Source organism: Erithacus rubecula (genome assembly GCF_903797595.1).
Source record: "Erithacus rubecula genome assembly, chromosome: Z".
In the NCBI taxonomy this organism is placed as follows: domain Eukaryota; kingdom Metazoa; phylum Chordata; class Aves; order Passeriformes; family Muscicapidae; genus Erithacus; species Erithacus rubecula.
The window spans coordinates 2,641,908-2,665,821 of record NC_136661.1 but is presented as its reverse complement, the minus strand read 5'-3'; the positions used below and the strand labels follow the sequence as shown (position 1 = coordinate 2,665,821).

The 23,914-nt window shown below is 38.0% G+C and overlaps 1 protein-coding gene across 4 annotated transcripts in view; it reads right to left on the bottom strand.

Moving 5' to 3' along the window:
- Nucleotides 1–22,393, bottom strand: part of ZDHHC21 (zDHHC palmitoyltransferase 21) — a 35,135-nt gene extending 12,742 nt beyond the window's left edge. Inside the window, exons 1-9 of one of the 4 annotated variants that reach the window (XM_079330470.1) lie at nt 21,778–22,062; nt 21,547–21,679; nt 19,381–19,478; nt 17,094–17,240; nt 16,025–16,223; nt 15,166–15,264; nt 12,305–12,416; nt 11,190–11,328; nt 2,757–2,873 (exon numbers count right to left, since the gene is read on the bottom strand). In XM_079330470.1, coding sequence (XP_079186596.1) covers nt 2,757–2,873; nt 11,190–11,328; nt 12,305–12,416; nt 15,166–15,264; nt 16,025–16,178 — 621 coding nt within the window. In that variant the 5' untranslated portion in view covers nt 16,179–16,223; nt 17,094–17,240; nt 19,381–19,478; nt 21,547–21,679; nt 21,778–22,062. Of the gene's footprint in view, nt 1–2,756; nt 2,874–11,189; nt 11,329–12,304; nt 12,417–15,165; nt 15,265–16,024; nt 16,226–17,093; nt 17,688–19,380; nt 19,479–21,546; nt 22,063–22,361 lie in introns of those variants that run through there. The other 3 variants (XM_079330471.1, XM_079330469.1, XM_079330472.1) reach the window with 3 other exon arrangements.
- Between the last annotated feature and the right edge of the window lie 1,521 nt (nt 22,394–23,914).

The following is a 23,914-nucleotide window of genomic DNA, read 5'->3' as shown; positions in this document are numbered from 1 at the left end:
CTCACCACTAATTCTGTATTTAATATAGAGCTCATTTCAGACACAATTTACCTAATTTACACAGGAAGGCTACATGGTGAATGGTAGCTCCAACACAGTACACAGTGGAAACATCACTGCTTGTCACTGTTCATGATTCACTGCTTCAATAGGGCTTGAATGTCCTGCGCATTCAATGTGTTCAGCTTCAGGGTGGGCATACCAGTTTCACTGTTTCCCTACTTTACCACCATAGGCATGTATTTCGGGAGTCTGCAGAGAAACTAGTAACACCTGCTACCCTCTCCTCTTCTGCCTTTTCCAGTTGCTAGCCAAACCTTCAGTGCTCATGCAGGAAGAAAGTCTCCACACTACAACACTGGCAACCAAAAACCATTTGTACAGAAAGAGTTTCTGACAGCACTTGTAGACTAAGCACAACTGCACCAAAAAGACTTGCTTTGTTTGTTTGAAGTCTGACTGGTTGCTGCCAAGCAGATTTCCTCAAAACTACTGTATTTTTCATTCTTGCTAATTCTGTATTTACAAAGAAAGGAGTGAAAAGGAAGAAGACAATTGTGCTGCTGGTTTGAAATGCTCTGAGTGGAGGATGGACTACACGACCTACATTCTTCAGTGAGTCAATGAAACAGCATCCACATGGTGTGAAAGAATGAATGATTGGAGATATACCAGTCATGGATTTATACTTCCCCAGCAATCCCATCAAGCCTAAAGACTTGTCCATGTAACAATAGCCCCTTCGCTATTGGGGGGAATAGGTAAGGTGCAGCGAGAGGCCTTAATGAATATCTGTGCTTTACAGCATCTGCCTCTCACAGACCATCCACATCCACAATTACTGTAGCATGCTTGTTTCACATTTTGGCAACAACAGAAAAGAGTGTCCAGGCAAAATGCAGCTCAGTCATTATAATTTCAGCAGAAAAACGGACTTAAAAATGCTATTACCCCACACCTGTTCCAGAGTAGCTGTCAGCTCTGTAAGCAAATAGGAGGTACTTCACACTATACAACTGACAGAGAAAGAAAAGACTTTACACCAGCTTATAAATACAGTGCAGTGGTGGCAGCAGCCTGAAAGTGTTAAGGCTCAGGACAGTGAAGTTACAACTGGGCATTCATGCCTGTTGCAGTGGCAGTGCAGCTGGTATCCTGTGTCAGAACAGAAAAAGCCCAGGTTTCAGGTATATCTGAGAGACACAGGTTCAGTCTAAGAGGTCTTATTTCAAATCCAAGAAAAGTATCTGAATGGATGCTCATGATCACTGTTAAAATTTAGTCTAGCTTCTGGCAGCACACAGAACAGAATGATAAACTTAGGGTCTGCTCCTTGTTTTCTTGTATATTCTATCTGTGGTTTAGTGCAGAACTGATCATATGAGTTTTCTGATTTTTCTCACATATATATCGCCATTTAACAGAAACCGAAAAGACATTCATATTTCAGTAGCTGAACAATTACGCTCACTAAGTTTCTGTCTCTGTCTCACCTGTTACTGGTGAGCAGAATTCACCTCTTCAGCTAGACAGCCACCATAATGGTGGTTTAGAAAAACATCCCAGCTCTAGATGATGCAGACATAAAGACAACATTTAAACAGGGGAGAAAAAACCTGTCAGCAAGATCCTGGAACAGAAATCAGGCACACAGTAAAGGTGCACAAAGGTGTATCTGTTGACCTGGGCGGTTGAGAGTAAGTAGAAAATGCATTATGGCAGAGTAGCTGAAGAATGGTAATAATAACTATCATGACAGGAAAAGCAAAACACAGTAAACATGTAAAGATAATATAGCAAAATAAAAAATCAGTATTATTTCTTTATCTAATGTAATTAAAAATTACACTATAATGTTTTTCCTTTATTCCACACAAATGAATTACACAATACAGTTGAGAGGTTTTCTATTATGTACCTACAACAGTTAATACTGTGCAAACATTCATAATTCCAAAATGAAATCTCAGGCAGATCTCCAACAGTTGTAGCCACAAAGATGCTGCTCTTGTACATTATTGTCTTAAAAAAAAATTCAGCAGACAAGATCATAGGCTCTTTCAACATGTACATACCAAAAAATGTACTCTCTCTGTTGTGTAGAACAATATTTTAATCATTTGCATGGATTCTCAAGATAACTTTAAAGAATTTGCTGGAAGCTATTAACTTCTAATGTACAGAACAGGATGTTATAACAAAAAGCTTGTTTCTTGTATGTATTTATTACAATTTATTACAAATTCATTTAACTGGAAAATTTTTCCATGCAGAGGATTTTTTTCTGTATATCTAAATACAGAATACACATCTGGACTGTAAACTGCACATGGTTACATTCCATAGTTTAGAAAATAAAAAGATTAACATAAGCATATCTATCAAAATACTTAACAATGATGTTGTGTTATCAGAATTTGATTTATCAGTTAGCCTCACTGTCACATAATTTTGACCAGGGCACACAAGAGTTTAAAATGAAAACAAAAATCAACTACATACCCTGTACACTGAGCAATTCCAGGACAAGTTATGAGTTTATTTAACTAACACAAATCAGAGAATTGACTTGATGGTGGAATTATTAGACACTTGTTTGTCAGAGAGCTTCTTAGATTTCACTGGCTTGATATCAAACAAGTGCCTCACAGTGCAAGTGTTTTTCCAGTCTTCCCTAAAATGCAACTTGCTTTTCTGCTTTGACTAACTGTACTGAAAATAAAACTAATATATACCTTCTGAAATTAGATACTTACAGTGAAAATACCCATTAGCTGAGTGTAAAAGAGTCGACTTATTCCACCTAATATTATTAGACCCATGAAGGCAGATATTCTTAGGAGAGCAAGTTCATGTCTAAATACAAACACATCCTAGAAAAACACAGAAAGAAGAGAGAGATTTTAGCAGTCACAAATTAATTAAAGTCTTCAAACCAAGTGGAAATACTATATAAGTGTTGTAAGAGGTGTTCTCAAAGCCTTAAAGCTAAAGGTAAATATTGGATTTTGAGCTACATTGCACATAATTGATATATTTATTTATGTTTTAAAAGCAGAAACCATTGATCTTTTCTTTATACAAGTTAACAGCTGGGGGTTTAATTTGACAAACTGTTAAAAAACTCCTTCTAGCAGTTAAGGTTTTGGGAACAAATCAAGATCAAAAGGGGTTATTTCTGAATCTTCCATCTCCAACTGTGACAAATTACTACATACAAGCTATATAATACAGGAAACTACTCTGTTAAACAGTCTGATTTATTAAGACTCTTATACCATGGCTACCAGGCACAGAATACTTTCTTATTAGATCACCTTTTCTGAAAGAAAATAAACAACATTCCAAGACTGACACTTGAAGATTGTACCTACAAAGTCCAAGTATCTGTACTGGATTGTTCTCACTGTAGTGCTGTCTATTATCCAACACAAACTTATCTACAACTTGGAAATTTAGGCCTTGAGTGGATTCCTGCCACTTTGGATAAGAGCGAACAGTACAGATGCTTCAGTGTACACAGGAATATGGATGTATTTGATCAGCTGCACTAGAAAGTCTGTTCTCATCCAGCAGAAAAATATGAAAAGCATTATGGAGTGTTATGTAATGTCTTAACAGACACCTTATTTTTTATATTTAACAGAGCACCTTATTTTTTATCACCGGAGAACATTTTTACATTGCAGTTACATTAGGTGAACAGTAAGCTCAGACCCCATTCTCTTATTTTTCAGTTACAATTACATTCTCAACTATGTATTTTGAATATACACTTCTGTTTTTCCACTTAAAAAAGCTAGGTCCTGGCAAGAAAGTATTAAAACCTTACAGTAAACCTGAAATCACAACCAGAATATAGAAGAAAACTGAATTAAAAAAACAACAAAAAAAATGAAACAGAATTAAAAAATACCCCAACCAACCATTAACAAAACAGCAATAATAAAAATCTCCAAAACACTGCTTATGTTCAACCACTAGAACTTGACGAAGAGGAATACTGGGCTCTAATTAAAGAGAGAATATATAAAGCAAATTATGTTTAGAAAAAAAAAAAAAAAAACAACAAAACAAACCTGATTTTTCATTTAAGTAATTTCCATGAAGGTTCAAAATATAAATCCGGGTAAAAAAGTTTAAACTGCCTACTAAAGCTATGAAGAAAGTCAGTATTTAATGAACAAGTAGAAATCATTAGTTAAGCAGCTAAGACAAAAAAAAAATAAAAATCAGTCTTTTCTGAGTGATTGTAACGGTGCATCCCCTCTCCCCTACCTTGTTAATACTGGCCTTTCTTGTTGCTGTAGAAAATATATTCATTTCTATTTAATTTAATTCTTCTTACTCATTTAACGAGCTAATTCAAAGATAAATCAACTCAAAAGCAGTCATACTATTCTTTATTTCTCTTTTCATTAGCTACTGAAAGCTTTTAAAAAAAGCAAGATAAGACACAACTTTTACTAGTTGTAAAATACTACTTCTTCATATCTTCATTGGTATGTTTCATTATATTAGAAAGGTTTTGATATATTCAAGCTCAACTTCACAGGAAACAGTATAATGTAAGAGAAGAGTACCAACAGCAAAGTTACATTCTGAATCTAGCATGACATCCCCATTAGCACCCCCCGCAACTTTAATTTAGAAGAGTTCCTTCTCTTGAACATTGTTTTCAGCATTAAAAAAAAAAATAAAATCACCAAACAAATGGCAAAAGAAAATCCTAACATACAGAAGAAAAGCTGCAGCTTCATCTGACTCTTTTAACCCACATTATACTAGATGTACAAAAAAGGAAAAACCTTTCACTCTAAAGGTCACATAATCATAGAATCACTGAATTGCAAAGGACCTTAAAGATCACTTAGTCCCAACTCCCCTGCTGTGGATGGGATATCTTTCCTTACAGCAGGTTGCTCAGACCTCCACCAAATTCGGCCTTAAGCACTTCCAGGGATAGGGCATCCATAAATTCTCTGGGCAAGTTTTTCCAGTGCCTCATTAGCCTCTCAGTAAAGAACTTTTTAATATATAATCTCAACCTACTGTCAGTTTGAGGCCATTCCCCCCTTGTCCTGCCACTGCATGCTCCTCTAAATAGAAGCTCTCTATCTTTTGTGTGGGATCCCCTCAGGTAGCAGAAGTCTTCTCTTTTCCCAAATCACAGAATGATTAGGGTTAAAAGGTACCTGAAGAGATCATTTAGTCCAAGCCCCCTCCCAAAGGAGGGTCACCTAGAGCATGTGGCACAACAATGCATCCACATGGATTTTGAGTGTCTCCGGAGAGGCTCAACAAGCTCCCTGGGCAGCTGTTCCAGTGTTTTGCCACCCTCAATGTAAAGAAGTTCTGCCTCATGTTGTATGTCTTCTGCTTTAGCTAATTGCACCTCAACCAGTTGCTGGGTACCATTGGAGAGTCTAGCACCATGCTCCTGGCACCACCTTTGAGGTATTTCCATGTATTGATGAGATCCCCTCTCAGTTTTTTCTTCTCCAGACCAAAGAGACTCCAGCTCCAGCTCCCAGAGTCTCTCCTCACAAGAGAGAAGCTCCAGACCCCTGACCATGCTTGTGGCTCTCCACTGGACCCCCTCCAGCAGCTCCTTGTCTCTCTTGTGCTGAGGAGCCCAGAACTGGACACAGCACTCCAGGTGTGGCCTCACCAGGGCTGAGTAGAGGGGAGGGATCACCTCCCTCCAGCTGCTGGCCACACTCTTCCCAGTGCAGCCCAGGATCCCCTTGTTCCTCCTGGCCACAGGGGCACTGACAGCTCATGGACAGCTTGTGATGCACCAGGAGCCCCAGGTCCTTCTCCACAGAGCTGCTCTGCAGGAGCTCAGCCCCAGCCTGTGCTGGCACTTGGGGCTGCTCCTCGCCAAGTGCAGGACCTGGCACTTGCCCTTGTTGAGCCTCATTAGGTTTCTCTCTGCCCAACCCTGCAGGGAGTGCATTCAATCCCTTCCTCCAGGTCATTGATAAACAAGTTGGATAAGTTTGGTCCCAGTACTGATCCCTTGGGAATACCACTGACTGCAGTTGTCATCTGTTACCAGGTTACCCATCTGATTTCAGCAGCAATCCCACACTTTCCCTAATCTTTCTTTAGCTGGTGATGCACTTGTAGATGCCTTTCTAGTGGTCCTTGATATTCCCTAACAGACCCAATTCCAACAGGCATTATTGTTGCATCCCTGCATAACCTGTCAATACTCCCATATTCCTCCCATATGCCCTCTCTTTATTTCCACATCCCCAGCAAATGAATTTCTAAGCAATTATGAACTGGAAATCAATACTGGGACCTCAAACCTGTACAAACAGAACAACTTTTTCTATAAAAAAACAAGTATATTCAGTAACTGAGTGTTTTGCAACCAGACTTTATAGTAGAATGACTCATGTAATTCTACTCCTACAATGACTAGGACACCAGCTACCATGGCTTTATACTATCATAGAAGAGAGATGTCAAAAAAACCAAAGGGTCCAGCTCCAGATCATAGTCCATTTATATGATCACTGCTTCCAAATTCAAAACTCTTTGTACCCTACCAACCATAACAATAGAAAAAGCTCAAAGACATATAACAAGTCCCTGTCATGTGCATTATTGTGCAATTGTTTTCATGGATTTATAGTATTCCTTTAAAGCAGCACACTGTACTGAGGACAGAGTGTTCAGAAGGAACCACAGGACTATTGTATCTGTTCCAGAAGAGCCTATCTTCATAATTTTTCTTTTACAATGGAAGATTAATTTTATTTATTCTTTATTCTTTACTGAAATATGACACACTCAGAGATTAATACACAAGAAAAAATATAAAGAGACCCCTTTTTTTCTTGGGGAACAATATTTTGTGTAACACATGATAACCTGCTTGTCTGTGCTCAGCTGTAAATGACTGGGATGTCTGTCCCAGCCTGCTGATGAAGTCAGTCTATCAATTTGGCTACCACAAAACCAGTATATAATACAAAAGAAAGCCAGATTTTTGAGAAAGCAACTAAAAAATACAGGCTACAGATTCTGCAGAAAGAAACCAGAAGGATTTCATTCAATATTATAACTATATATGTAATTTATAACTACACTGTGGGAGAGCAGGGCTGGTTTGGTTTTGCAGGATGCTGAGAAGGAAAATGTTGACATTTTCATTTTTTAAAAAACTCTCCAACCCATACATAATTTTATGATACTAAGAAAAAAAGTTTCTTTTAGACTCTCTTTAGAGTATAAATGGACTTCACATGATACATATTTCCATATTTTAATTAATATTAGTCAATGCATAGTATTAACATTATGGCAAAAATCCTTTTCCAAAGTCAGATGATTTGTAACTGCAGAAACAGGAACAAAATAAAACTAAACCAGAGCAAAGTGGCCTAGGTTTTTTTTTGTCAGCAGGTTTGGCTATGACAATTATTGTAGCAACATTTCTAGCAAAGACAATGTATCAGCAGAATTTCTTTTACTTAAAAGATTAAAAGCCTTCTATAAATAAGGTAAAATATACTGCCAAAGCATTCACTTTTGTAATTTGACCAGCTGTATCTAGAATCTGTGCCAGCACAGCCAAGGAAAAACCAACTATGTAGTGATGAGAGATCTAGTATTTATTCTTCTCATCTCACTGTTCACAAGATTGACTACTTCCTAAAAGACACAGGATTCCTGACATTTTTTCATGAAGATGTAAAATTAAGAATATTCCTGTTAACCTTTGAAAATCACCAGAGCTTCCAGAAGAACTAATAAGCTGATTTTATTTGAACAATATATTTTTCTTGTGCTATCATCTCACATGATCAATTAAATTACCATGTTCTTTATTTCTAGCAGTAATTGCACTCCTCCTGCTGGACAAACAGAGGCAACAACCATAACCCACCTTTCCAGCAGTGTATCAGTTACAAGAACCAAGATTACTATGAAGCAATTTTCTGCAGTAAGAGGTGAAGCTGAAAGATTACATTTCCATAGAAAAGGTTTTCTCCATTACTTTCAGAGCTATCACCCTTAACTCAGAATAGTTAATTAAAAATTTTGGGGGTTTTCTTTCTTGCCCTTTAAAAAATAAAACCACAAGTTTTAATTCAGAAAGAGTCACTAACATGCTGATCAAATTTTCACAATGCATTAATCAGTACTGTAATAAAATTATTATTTCACAATAGCACTAAAATAAATTTTAATTCTACAGCTTCTGTGTTTTGTACTACTATATATTTGAAGAATAAAAATTTAGATAAAGGCACTCTGCCAAAAAATTCAGAAGTATTTTTAATGAGCAAGAATAAGCTTATTCCAGATGGCTGTTCAGAAAAAAAAAAAATCCAGTTCTTTGAATCTGCGCTAAACACTAGCCCCTGTCAATTCAGAAAATGTAATCTCTCAGTTACAGCCAAAAATTCAACCAAGAACGGTGCTTTTGTGAAAGGCTGAAGGTACTGCACTCTCTGGAATGCTGTGGCAGTTCAACTTCAATTGATATAAGAAGACAAAAAGAATCTTGCAGGATGCTTGCCTAAAACTCTAACTACTACTAAGCCAATCTTCTCACCAGTCCTGTTCATTCGGTGTCAAAAAGTCATAGTTCTTTTCTGTGGCATGAACCTATACAGCATCACATCCTCAGCAACACTTTAAAAAAAACAGCTTCATGGAATTCTGGTGTCATCTTCCAGGCACTTATACTGACTAGGCATGCCAAAAAACTATTTCATTTTTCTCTACTCCACTGCGTGTCCTCCCATTCTGCAGCTGAAAAACTGAGAAAGCTAAGTACTACTCAGTGTTAAACCATACTTAGCAAAGGTCTGAACAGCCCAGACCTGCTGTGTCTAATGTTTTTCTGCATCATATAAACATATTTTTCTCTCTGGGTCACAGAACACTGTATACTATAGCACTGATCCACTTTTTAAAAGGAACAGTTGAAACGTTCACATATGAAAATTGATAAAATCAAAAAAAAAAAAAAATCACAGATAAAACTAAACAAAACTAAGTAGACCAAAATACCTGATTTCTTCCACAGCTCTCTATAAACTTAGGCAGCCAAATACAGGAACCTGATCCACTCTTCAGGCAAACACATTAAAATAGGTTAAAAATAATAGTTTCACATTTATTCTGGCTCCTAACTTGTCACCTGTCAAAGGGGTAGATATTAAAATTAGGCCTCTTTCCAAAAGATGTCAAATGAAACCAGTTATACTGGCAAGAACAAGTTTCATGCATATTCACACTCCTTTTTTGAACTGTCATCATTAATAAATATTTATTATCACCTCTTTAGGTATTGTAAAATACTGAAGTAAACATGATTTCCCTTTCCCTCTCTTGCACAGATCACCTCCAAGCAAATAATTTGATTACCCTACATACTACTTTTAAAAAGCAAGGCCAACAGACAGAACTTTGGCTCATTACCTAACACAATGTAATTACAGGAAGTAATACATTCAGGGAACACTCACAATAAAAAGGAAATACCCTACCATGACATTATGCTATTAGAAGCTAATATGTCTGTTTCAGTGCGTATGGAAAGATGTTCCAAGCAGACAGCAAATTATGGTCTGTTACATATTTCTAGAGTCTCTTTAATGATTTAAATGGAAGTATTGATGTAGATGGAAAAAAATAATAAAATCCCTTTAGAATACAATGAATTCTTAAGAATACAACTATTCTTAGAATACAACTCATTCTTAAGGAATGAGTTACAACAACCCTCAACTTCAGAACATTCTACATAATAAAAACTGGATATCTATGAATTTGAATATAGCACTTTTATCAGTTTCGGATTATCCCAGGAATAGTCTTCCTAAACTTTCAGCTCTCCTTTGCCCTACCATCTTCACATACACTTTTATGGGAACATCCCATCCACTTCAGACTGATACAGGAAAAAATAAGAAGCTCAGAAGACTATGCCCCATCCTCTTCCAGAAGTAGAATTTTTCACAAAGTGAAATTCTTATATAATGTAGAATACAATGTTCAAAAAAATGGAAAATGGGACCTTCCTTACCCACAATGAAGGGTCAGGATCCAGTGGCCTGGAAAGGTGAATATGACATCACCAGCAGAGAGTATGCTGGGGTGTCACATTAACACAGAATTAAAAAAATCTTCTGCACCTCAGTATTTGGAAAAAATCTCAACAAAATTTAGACTGAAATATCTGAGATGATCTTATTCTCTTCACTCAAGAAATCTGGAATGTTACTTAATTTTGAAAATGTTTTAAGCTTGTTTTCTAGGTTTTTCTCTTTAATGTACTTGTATTTTGTTATAGTCCAGGACAAATACAAAGTTCATTTCAGATTTAGGCTAGAAGCTTTTTTCTTCATAAGCAAGATGGGATGACAGTTTTCTTATAAAGAAGGAATTCTAACATTGTTGTTCCAGCACTTTCAAGCACTGAGCAGCTTTCAAGCAACCTTCTTCCAAATTCTGAATACTACAGATAATAGGCTAAATGAACACCAGATGGCAAGTTTACAATATAATTTTCATAGTGGAAGAAATTCCTTTATTTTCTACTCTACTCCAGTCAGTAAGTCTGTTTTCTCTGTGTATACAACCGCCTTTTACTGATGACAAGACATGGAAATACTGTACCTATTTATATATAGTCCACATAAAACAAACCAAACTTAATTATCCCTTAACCCACCATAACCTTTTCAAAGCAACAGAAAATACTGCTACAAAACCAATGTATATTTTTTCCCCTTGTAAAATGATCATGTGTTTTTCTTCTTTCTTAAAAAAACAGTATCAGCTTTTTAAAACATGATAACTATATATTCTGCACACATCTACTTTAAAGAAAGTAAAAGGAAATTTGAATACATCTAAAGTAGTTACCTTACTTCTTTCCAGTACTCACAATTGCTTCCAAAGAAAGCCAACTGCCTCTTCCCTCCTTTCCTAGATTTCTAAGAAAACTACTGCTGTGTTTTAAACACACAGAAATCATACACCCTTCCATAAAAATACTTTGTTACTTATCATAAATCAGTTTGCTTACTTAATAACATACAGCTAGTTGAACTCTCCTCACTGAGAGTGAAGCTGAGCCACCAAAGATGTGTAGTGACTAGATGCCAAAACAAATTACATTGCAATACTATTTGTACACAGAGAAAACAGATTCTTACCCAGTTTTCTTTCTTCAGAGGCAAAAAGTAGTAGTAATGGCAAAAGTCAAGTATCAGTGTATAGGAACTAAGGATCTGGGTGTAGAAACACAGCTGTAAAAACAGCCAGTGATTGTCTTCACCAACACAATTATTAATCCTGCACAAAACAAAGCGTACATATATAAAAACAGAAATACAAATACTTCAACACTAAAGTTATGATACTGTGAATAGAAGACTTTGTGATTGCTTATGGAGCAAACTACTGGATCCCTTGCACCACAACCTGAAGTGCAGGTTGCACTACTGAGATCATTGCTTGGAACAGGAGACACACTTCTCTATATTTTTGAACAGCAAAGATCATGCTGCAACTTTACTTAAAGTTCTAGTAATAAAACTGTTTTTCCAAAGTCTTCAAAATTTCACAGTAATATGTCTTACCTTCTGGTACTCAACACATTTCACAGGTATGAACTATACAGAGTCCAAAAACTGGGAATGCAAACAGAAGTTTTAAAATAAATGTGATAACAGGCTACCCCAGTAATAAGAAATATGACTCAGAAATTAACCAAAGCCAGAGAAGGCAATACAGTCATGGCTATTCAGAAACCCGTTCTGCATGAAGAGTAAAGGCAACACAAGGATTCTATCTTCATTAAGTACAAGATCAAAAACCTTTTAACTTGGGGCACAGTCTCCTTTACAGAAGTTACACGGATGCAATTTCATACAAGCATTGGCACAGACATCAGTGCCAAGCTAAGCCAGTGTGACAAAAGCACTATACTAGTAGTATTCTCTGAAGCAGCAAAAACTTGACAAAAAAGGTAGTTTGAAAAACAGCTAATCCAGCATAAGGGAATCCTGATGTCAATTCTGTCCTCTGCAGTTTGTTTTACTAAAAATGATACCTCAGAACTACTTACAGAAATGTTTTTACTTTTCACTCTGAGTTTTACTGGTAGATATAGGAAAGCTCAAATTTATTACCTCCTTGCTTTAAATGCCTAAATGATTAAGCACCACTGGGAAAGAAACAGGAAAAATGAGCAGCAGGCAACACCACAAATTTCAAAATGTTTCACTAAAACAACACTAGATTATTAGAAGAAATGTCCTGGTTTTACCATGGACAGTGGTGATCCATCCTCCTCACACAATGTCCACAGCGACTGCAGTGGTGTGAACGCTTTGGTCTCATCAAATTGCATTTGTAGCATAACTCCCAACGTTCTCGTTCTAGGTGAAAATGTAAAGACACATTAGAGAGATTCAAACTCAGTAATGTGTGCTCATAACAAATCTGTATGCTTGTAATTCTAATTAAAAAAACAAATCTTACTATGATTTGAGAAGGATAAGCACCACATAAAAAGCTTTTTCCCACTGTGACCTTAATTAAACTGGAAGATACTACTGCTACTCTGTGCCAGCTTCCTTCTCCAAAATGCTCTCTCTTCCTATAAATTTCTACAAAGTAATTATTACTGAACAGAAGCTGTGACTCAGACAAGGAAGACTGTAACTCAATTATTTACTTACACCGCTACTGTGAAAAAAATTATCTGCTAGACAGAATCAGGATACAATCCACTGCTATTCCCAGAACCTCCTGAGGAAATACTTCTACTGGTAGCTAACTAAAATATGACACACAATGAACATTTCAGGAGCATCTTCCATATCAAATGCTTCCAAAGCATTTTAAAGACATGCATATCACCACATGCAATTTTATACATAAGGCAATCAAAGAAAGAGATAGAGAACAGGATATATTTACAATATATCCTGTACATATTTACAAATATATACTATTTTTAAATCACTAATGTGAGATTTTTTTAAAAGCTAATCTCCAGAGATACTGAGCAGTCAAAAGTACTAGGAGTACTATTGTTCAGATTGGCTATTATTTATCTCAAATTGCACCACCCAAATTAGAGGAATTCTTTGAAAATAAAAAGTCAAATTATATGCTCAAAAATTTCATCTTCACATGGGAAACAAGAAATATTAATACTAAATAATTCCAGTCACAAAAGCATACATTTTCTGTCTTTAAGGAAAAAAGGTGAAAGACTGAGAAATACTTTGGCAGTTCAACTTTGCTTCTACCTGAATTAACTGGTTTTGAGGCATGAAAATTTGTCACATCTCAGGGATAGAGGGAAAAAAGCTTCATATTTACAGTAGGACATTCTGAAGTCTTATACTGCAAAACACTGCCCCTATGTAAACAAAATTAAGTTATATTTAGCACTTCTGAGCCACCTGCAGGCTGCTCTAATCTGGTCTTTCTCAGTGAAAAATAACATTTGGACACTGGAAGTAAAGAAACCCAATATCTGAGATCATTAAACTAGTAATAATGACAGATGGAAACTGATTTACAATCTGTTCCTGTAAACCCAGTGTCACAAAGGTGTCACTCACTAATAGGGTAGCTACCAGCAGAGTTGAGAAACACCCCAACTCATTTTTTAACACAATTTATACTCTGCAAAAATGTAGCCTCCTGAGCCTAGAGAATACTAGAGAATTGAAGTACTACCTCCAAATTACAAAACCCCTGATATATCACATACCAAACCAAAATACCAAAGTCATGACCTAGCCCAAATGTTTCACCTTCAGAAGTACTTGTACTACTGCCATGTGGACTGAATGGAGCATGCAAAGGTTGGAGAGCAAAGAAATACCTTAAATTAGAAAAAAAAGACATTTGTGTACAAAAGGAATTTGCACTGCTCCTGGAATTTTGAAGGTAAATGAAAACTCAAGTATAAATGTAACTGTCTGTAACTAGCAAGAGCCTTCATTTGACTCTTCATTGAAGAGTCTTCACAGCCCATGTTGCTTTTCCTGCAGCAAAAACTCTGACTCCAGAAGCCAACTCTCAAACACCTGATGTTTCAAATGATCAGCAGCCAGAAGCAGAAAGAATACTGGCATGAGATTTTCTGCAACTACTGTTGACACATCTGAATCCCAGGGAGGTACACCCTTTCTACATTCAGCTGTCTACTCCACTCATGCCATATCATTAGCACTAACACTGAAAAGATCATGTTTCCAAATACATCATCCTAGATTTTCAGTAACATCAGGAAGTGAGATAAAAATTTTATTCTGGGCATTCACCACATCTCAAGACATAATTGAAGTATTTACCCTTGCTCTAAGGGATACATTTTCTTCATTAGTGAAGGTTATCTGTTAATGCGACAAAGCTCATGCTGTTTAACAGCCCGACTTCATTCTAAACTCCTCAGTAAAAGCTCTGTGATTAGATAACAGCACCCAACATTTCATAAAAATACCATCTTTCTCTGTGGAGAATCGTTAAGGTTTTAAATTTTCTCCACCTTCTGAAGCATTGGATACTGTACAGGAATTGTAGGATAAGTCTACAAGGACAGAAAGGACTTGCTTCATTAAGCTGCTACGTTGTAGAAATGCAGTGTAATTAGCAACATGGTTTAGAGATTTTTGTTAACAGCCCATACAATCATATAAGACTCTAGGAAAAAAAAGAGTAAGAAACACATAGGCAAAATTCAGCATAGCAAAACCTTCGGCCACCATTTTCAACACTATATAAATTTAATTAGACAAAAGCTATAGAATTAAAATCACTAGCCAGCTCTAAACATTTTTCATTAAATATTATCAAGTTAGTAGTATACACAATATGTTTGAAAGTCTAGAATGCAAAAAAATTCTCCCCATGGAAAAATATCCGAGCAGAAGATCCTACATAACAGAACTTTCTGGTAGAATACAAATTTTAGAAAAAGAAGTTTTGAGATTATACAAGGAAAACTCCTAGAAATTTACAACTTGAAAACAGTGACATACTAACTTTATTCAGCAGAGACAGTTCATAGTTTCCATTCAATCTCACAAAGTCAGAAAATGTATTTCTAATAATTTTGAGGATATTAAAATAACCTTCATTCAATTATATAGAAACAATTTAACATACCTGTAATTGGTATCTTTGGATTTTCAGGCAATTTTCCTGGATCTGCTACTGAGGCCCTAAATAATGAAGCTACACAAAACAATGAGCAGAAGTAATAACCTAAAAAAATAAATAAGCATTTTTTAGTCTTTTTCATACAGTATAGTGTATCAAAAATACAAATACTCCAGAACTGAGCTGGAAAATACTCAGCCTTCTCATTCAATTTCAGATATATTCTTCATATTAAGCACACAACATTAAGTACTCCCTAATACAATAAAATGAAAATAGCAGTTAACAGCTCTCATAGCACCAGCAGGTGCTAGAATGACCATACTGCTGTTTTTAAGAAGTTACTCCACTGTCTTATCACACAAGCACCAATCATACCACACCTCAAAGCCTCCATATGAAAAATATTCCCAATAATGCATCTTCACCTTCAAGTTTGTTCCAGACATAATTCAAGCCTTTTCCCCAGCAAACCTATCAGTAAAACTTGTCTGAGCTAACTCACACAGAGATGTACGACAAAATTAACAAAATGTAGTTTGTTGCCAGTCATCGGTACTATCACATCAAATTCTGACAGGCACAAACCTGAAATCCTGTCAACAAGTTCTAAGTACAGGACCTGAAAGCCACATTCAGACTTGTCACCAGTTTCCACAAAAACAAGTTCTACAATAACACTTGTGAAATGAAATGTCTCAGGTTCTCAGAACACAAGAATGTAGGACACATCCTCTACTTTTACATTTTATCTTACCTTCCATTTTAACTTTTAACCTAGTTTTTACTTTCTGACAGGAATTTTTTTTATGTATGTTAAGCAGAGACACTATTTCATTAGTAGAAATAAGTTAAAATTACTTACACAAAACTGCCACAACTGAAATATTTCCCTCTTCATAATGAGGAAAAAGGATGACCTTTGGAATGAAGATTGTATTGTACAGCCAGACAAAGACAATTAGGCCCATGCAGCACCAACCCTGAGGGTCAACCACAAAGTGAATTCGTTGTCCCATCGAACACAAACAGGCAATAAATTGCCACGACTAAGGAAGATAATTCTAAAGAGATAAACAAAAAAATATTTAAAATAAAAGAATAAATTTATTAGTACATTGCAACCTATAGGGTTCATACATTCAAGTAAGAAAGAAAAAAATCTGTCGGCTGTTGATTTAAGGAATTACATAAAAATTTACAAATATTTCACACATATTTTTTGAGCTCCAGTTAGCAAAACATTTTACGATCTCATTCACTAGTTATATCTGGCTAAAAAGTAACATTTATCACCAAGATGCAAGTAAAACCACTGCCTGGGAAAACTATTAAGTAATAGGTAAAGCAGCAACTGTCAGTCAGGTGGCAGCAGCAAAGAAAATTCTTCCACCAAAGTTAGAATGTTGCAAAGCAAGTAAGAAATATTGAGAATTATTTATGTTTCACAAAGATTCACTCCACCTATCCATTACAGTCTCCTCCTATATTTCATGTTGTGTTCTAAAAGCTTTTGTGCTAAAATAGCCAAAAGCTTCACTAAGAATTTGGAGTTTCCTTGCTTAAAAAACCTTCTTCACAACATTAATAGCAAACTAAAGGAGAAAGGAGTCTTTACCCTGACATGTCTCACACAGATTATTAAAAATTTAATGCAATACAACATTTTCTATTAATCACATTTAAAACATCAAGGTTTCCGTCCTTATATTTTAGTGGGATGGGTTCCTTTTGGTTTTAGACTGAAGAAACCTCACCAAGTCCCACAATGTGAACTTCTGAGTTTCATAAACTGACCTCCATAAGAACACAGCACTGTTCTAACCACTATTCAGAACAACTATCAGGGGAGGGATGACTACTGTTATTTATTTTTGTCAGACTATCTTCATAGACATATTTTATTATTGTAACACACACATCTACTCTTTTACCCATTAGTTTCCACAATTTCTGGGTTTCAGGAATCTTGTCCATTTCTGGTAGATTTCTTTCCACTCCTTTCAGCTTCTACTTGTTGCACTGAAATTTCATATATCTGTTTCCAGGGGTTTTGCTTACCTGCTTCACGTTTGACTGTCCTCAACTGCATTCAAAATTTCTTTACTTAAAACTATTCACAAATTTCATTAATGTCCTCTTTTCTTCCTTTTTTAGATGTCTAATCAAAACCACATTTAAACAAGCTGTCATTTCACCACTCTCCTTTGTGTTATTTATCATAACTAAGCATAATTTGCTATCTTCTAATGTAACAGTGTTCCCATTCAAGTATCAGAGAGTAATAGATGTTTTTATTTTTATCATAAAAATATGGAAGTCCCTAACATTTGCTTTTAGAATCATATTGTATATTGAATAAAGCTGCTGTGCTGTTAAAAGTTGTTTTTAAGATCATGATAATCATAAAACCTATTTAGGCCTATAATCTCTCTTAATATCCAGCAGGCATGCATTACCAGCCCTTACACGCATGGTTTCAATACACTACACACTTATGTGCAGACTCTAGACATAAAATGATGTGGTGCTACTCCCAGAAAGCCTCTGAGCCATCCGTGCCCGAGTCCTACGGCAGTATGGGAAGCACGGATTAAGGAACAGTGGTGGGTCCCTGCATCTAGGACAAAGACACCTCAGCTGGCCTAACCTGTCACCACAAAGCATGCTGCTTGCCAGGGACCCAAGTCCTGAAAGCCATGGACAGACTGTTACTGAGACTGGTAGTAGTCTGGCCCTTAGACTATTATCCTCAGCTATTCTTCCACTCAGGCACCATGGACACAGCCAGGGGAGACCAGGCGTGTACCAAGCATGAGTACATAGTTCGCAGGGTTTTGGCCAAAGTCCAGCAGTCAAGCAGTGTCTCGCTCATGCCACTGGTGAAGTGGGAGAACTTGAGCAGCAGATAAATCCTGCAAATGAGCAAGTGGTTGTGCACCTTTTACATCCATAGAACTTGTATAAGACTCTAAAACTGAGGATGATTTGGAATAAGATCCACCTGAAATTACATGGGGCAAAAGCATCTTTGCCAAGAGGCTGGTTAATCAGCTTGGGAATGCTTAAACAAGGAATGATGACAAAGGAAGGTGGTAACCTCTGAATGAGCAAGGAAGTGGTAGTCACGGTTTGCAAGCAAAGGATGCAGGATGATGTGGAAAACAGAGACCTTACAATCAACCAAGACAAGGTGAAGTGGGGCTGCACAAAGTGTGTGCACACAACTGACAAAGGAACACCACTTAGGTGCACGAGGATAGGATTAGACAAACCAAGGTCCTCCTAGAGTTGAATCTGGTGAGGGATATGAAATTCGAAAAGAAAGATTTGTACAGGTATGTGAGCAGCATAAGAAAAGCTAGAGGAAACATCAGCCTGATGCTGAAAAGTATCAAAATCACACAAAAATGTAAAAGCACCTTGTTTACCTTGGTCTTTCATGGGAAGAAGACTGCCTTCTGGAACCCCAGGTCCCTAAGACCTGTACAAGTCAAGAGGAAAGTGTAGAGGACAAAAGACTTACTCTGAGCAAGGGAGGATCAGATTAACAAATTTTTAAGTGAGCTGGACCCAACATTTCCACCTGCTGAGGTGCCAACCTCAGTGCTGAGAAAGCTATGTTCAGAAATTTTATGCTGATGGATGACATTCCAGAAGACTCAAGAAAACAAGTGTCAATGAAAACCCTGTTTTCAAGAATAAGTAGGAAGAGACAGGCAACTACAGACCTACTAGCATCACCGTGTTCCCTGGGAAGGTGAAGGAAACAGCCATGGAAACTACTTCCAAATACAAGAAGGACAAGAAGGTGACTGAGAGTAATCACTGAATTTACAAAAGGAAAATCATTCAGACTGACAGAAACACATAAAAAAAAAAAACCAAATGTAGCCAGAAATACAGCTGACCACTGAGGAATTCATCTGTTTTCCATCCTACCAGACCAGCAGAGATTCCATGACTACACAGCACATCCTCATAATGGAAAATAATGTCTCAACAAATAAAACATATGTAACCACTGAAATACTTGCTCCTGAGTGACCTATTTGTACAATGGGTGAGCAATAAGCAGTAAGAGAGATTCAGGAGAAAACAGTAAGAATGCCTACCAAGAAAATATATCCCAAATTCTTAATCCTCAGTGACTTACATTTGCCTGCATGAACATATTCAATTCCATAATTCCAAAACCAAAACATCAGCCACTCTCAAAACAATATCTTGGATGGCAAATTCCACAACTAAGCCAAAACTATGCAAATACAGGCCTCACTCACAGGACAGGGTGACTTTTCCTCTGTCGTCTGTATCTTCTGAAAGAGACAGAAAACAGTGTGATACACAACCAACCATTATCATTTGTTTGAAAGGCACCATATGACAGGTTACTGTCTATTCTGTTTTTCAAACCCCACCTTACTTACTGAGTAGAGTTGTCTCCAAACTGACACATTAATTCTACCTAGAATTTTTCACATTTAGCTCTAGGCCATTTCATAATTTTAATATATATTTAAAAGGATATAAGGTTTCAGAGAAAGGTCTATGTAAAAGTGAACTACTGCCAGTGTATTTCAGTTATACACATTTGCTTCCTGTCTATTGTAATAGCAATTTTTTATAGTTTTCATTATACTTCGTCAGCAATAGCAAATAAATGATGTTAATATATTGATTTCCTCTGGCAAAGTGAGGTTTTTTTCCCTCTTTCTCTTGGTTTATGCACCATGCATAAATATATAAAGTAGGAGGAATAAAGAAAAGCTGAGATTCAAAATCTGATAACTAGGAAGTATTAGATGAAAATTTAAGTGAAAGTGAAACTTATTACTCAAAGTGAACTTATTACTCTTTCAAGTACAGTGTCAAAAAAAGTGATAACATCTCATGTAATTTTGTTCTTCAAAATTCATAATTTCAAATCAGAGAAACTACACTATACAAAGAAAAAACTCTATGAGAAAGTTTAAAACAAATAAATTGAGGGAAAAAATTAAGCTATTTATATCTGCATGCATTCAGTATCCATACAAGCAATTACATTCTCCAAGCAAAGCAATTTTCCAATGAAATACTTTAGGAGAAAATACAGAGCACTAATGTCAGGTTTTGTGGTTTTCTTCCTTTACACTCTAATTTACAGATATTTCTTCTAAATAAACAATTCAATTACAAGCCATTTGAAAGCCTATGTGCTTTCAAGCCTAAGTTGCTGTGCCTATGAAAACCATCAGCTGCACCAAAACATGACTGAGTCTTTCCTACATGATCAGGAATTGTTCTTGCCTTTCCAAAAAAATACTTTTATTACAGGATGCCTGGACAACTTTTTCCATACCTTTTTCTTTCTGCGCAGTTCCATCGATGGTTATCATAAACTAAGTATTTTGTTCATTACAATCACCTGCAACATGACTCTATGTGTGACATCCACAGAATATTGAGACCACAGAATGAGTCAGGCAGGCAGAAAGTCAATTCCAAGAATTGAGAAAGCATTGTGCAAACCAGAAATGCTAACGTGAAATGTAAATTGCTTTGATGGACTCAATTAAACACAACCTTAGAAAAATAAAAAGTACACAATTTTGCATCAAGATTGTCGCAAAACATACTTAGAAAACTGTATTTCATAAGTACACCAAACACAAGTAATACCCAATTTCTCATCCTAAGAAGCACAACTGTGAGCTCTGGAGACATCCTGTTTCTTGCATTTTCATGAGTGTTGCTCTGATACACAACTAGACTGTGCCTCACTTAAGCCCTGCTCTTTAAGAAAAGAGTGACTTCTGAAATGCAACTTGCAAAACTTTTTTCACAAATCCCTGAACAAGCGCAGAACAACACAAATCAGTAACTTATTGTATTGTTTGCTGTGAAACACAATTTTAAGACTTTACACAAACTGAACAATACTAAGCCCTATAATACACACTTCGAGATCGGAAAAAAACCGCCATTTTCTAAAAAGGCTGTATCTAAGCAAGTCAGAAAAAGGAACAGAGAATAGAAACACAAGATAGCCACACTTCTCATAATATTTGTGATAAATAAGGCAAGGCAGCAACAATCAACAGCCTTCCCCAATTTCTGGATCTAGCTGCATTTTTACACCAGTGAGTTTCCTGAAATCTGAAGAATAACTGCCAAAGACTACTGGTACTAAAACTAAAAATGCACTTCAACAGGAAAAAACAAGGTGGACTTGAACCAATGAACTAAACTTCTTTCACAAACTTGGTTTTAAATTAATCACGTCAGGTTTTCAAGTGTCAGGATACAATTGTCATCAAGCTTTTTGCTACTCTTCAGAATAGGTATCTAAATAACTAGTTAACATAAGCAACAGCACATTTTTGCTATGACTGCACCCCACACCTGGCATTTCTAGTGTTTATATAATGCATGGTAGCACTAGAAACCTTGGCACAATGCAGTTGTTAGGTGGCTCCTGGGAGGTTTGTTGAGGCAGGCAAGACATTCCCACCCAGTTACTCTTCATCGATAAGATCTAGCAAAGCACATCTGTAAACATCTACTGAATGCGGAAAAAATGTCACTCGGGCTTGGAGAGTGATGTGGCTTGACATCAACATAGGCACACCTTACCCTCCTTATCACAAATCCGTGAAATCTATCTTCCCCTACTGCTGACCAAACAGCCACTCGTAGACAGACAATGGATGTTACTTTAACAGCATTACAGTTTAGATCATTAGTCTGAGGGGAACGAAGACCTGCTATCTCATCTGGAGCTGGAAAATTAAAGTGTGAAACCAAAGGAGGCCAAGGCCATCGCATTTCCTTGTGTTGCGCTGCTGGAACACACTGCGACCAAAACCGCGTGCCTCTCCTACTACCGCCTCAACACCAGCAAACGCCCCCCTCCTCCTCCTCCTCCTCCTCTGCAGGGCAACCAGCACCCTAAAGCTGCACGAAAGCGACAGAGCATCTCTCATTCCACAGCTGGGGAAACACCGGCCAGCCTGCCCAGGGCTTCCCTACCCAGCTCCCAGCACAGGCAGCAGCAACGCTGGAGGGGAGGCGCAGGCATGGAGGAAGCCCCGAGGCGGTGCCGGTGTTGCCGTGCCCTTCCCTTCCTCCCTCCCTCCCTCCCGCCGCTCCCGGCGCTGCTCCCGGTGGAACGGGGGTCGCGCGCGCCTCCCCCCGCCCGGGCACGCGGCGGAACCAACCGTGGGCTTCCGCCGCTCCAACCGCGCGTGCGCGCTGCGAGCGCCCGGCGGGCGGGACCGCGCCCCGCGGGGAGGGAGCGGCGGGGGCAGAGCCGGCCGTGGAGCCCGCCCGAGCCCGGCCGGCTGCCCCTCACGGCCGGCTGCCCCCCGGCATTGGAGCCCGCCCGAACTCGGCCGGCTGCCCCTCACGGCCGGCTGCCCCCCGGCATTGGAGCCCGCCCGAGCCCCGCCGCCTGCCCCTCACGGCTGGCTGTCCCTCACGGCTGGCTGCCCCTCGGCATTGGAGCCGCCCGAGCCGGTGGGAAACCGGTGTGACCGATCAGCCGCATTTCCCCAGGGCTGGAGTTGGCTGTCATTGTCCCGTTCCCCGCCAGACTTCACTCATTACGAACTCTCCTCCGTATTTCATTTTTGCAGCGTCTCTGACAAAAATGAGCCGTGTAGGCACGCCTTCTGCCTCAGCCTCCAGGATGCTGCTAGGAGAATCTGGCAGATGCACCAGCTAGGCCTGGTAGCTTGGAGTTGTATTAACGCAACAGTTTAAACTCACGCTGGCTTCCTTAAGAGATACTTGCTTTACCTTGTTTACCGCATAGCCGTGGTTTCACCGTAAGTGAAAGGACCCAGCTCACAGCAAGGAGGACAGACCCCACCTTGCAGATAAGGACCTCTCATCCTCTGTCTTTCTCAGAATCTTAAAAGCCACCCATGAAGAAGAAAGATGGCTCTGGACTATAAAGATAACACCAGAATCCCAGTACTTTCAGCACCTCGGGCAAAACTCTGCCGTTAGCTGGTATCGTAGGTAGCTGTAGCTAGTACAACTCTAGGGATGCCTAAATCAAGAAAGAATCAGCTGTATGGTGACACCAAAAATTATTGCTGTTTTCCAGAATAGTAACACGAATGTGGGTTATGTAATGAGTGATCAAATCATGTTGTATATGAATGCATAAAAGGCTCATTAAGAACCATTTGTTAAACACATTCAGTGTACCCTAGTTTGAACGGGACAATACCTGCTCATGAATGAAGAATTACTCTTTTAAATCTGTGTTTTGCATCCTGACCTCTCCTCAATCAGTACAGACCAGTTACAACATTTTTATGACATTCAGGTCGCCTGTTGTGCTGTGGTTCCTTGCTCACATAGATCCCTTACCTGGCCACAGAAGACAACCTTAATTTTAAAAAGATAATTCAGACCTGTGAGGGATTAGCTGTGGGTAAGAGCCACAGACAGCTTGTAATGCACAAAGTTTTTGGTGTTCCCAGCTGGGAATCATGCCTTGAGCACCCATTGCTGATGGACATATATAATCTTTTGGCTCCCTAAAGGTACCCCATCTGTCTGAGTGGCATAGTTCCCACTGCAAATTGATGTCTCATCTCATACCCTGGAGCATTTTTCCTTCATGATGATGGATGAAATGGATGAAGAGTAATGTTGTGGACACAACCAATGCAGAAAACTTGTCTTTATTACTGATCATATTAAACTTAAAACTTAACCATAACGTGACTATTCTCGGGGTGGGGGGAAATAGTGAGAT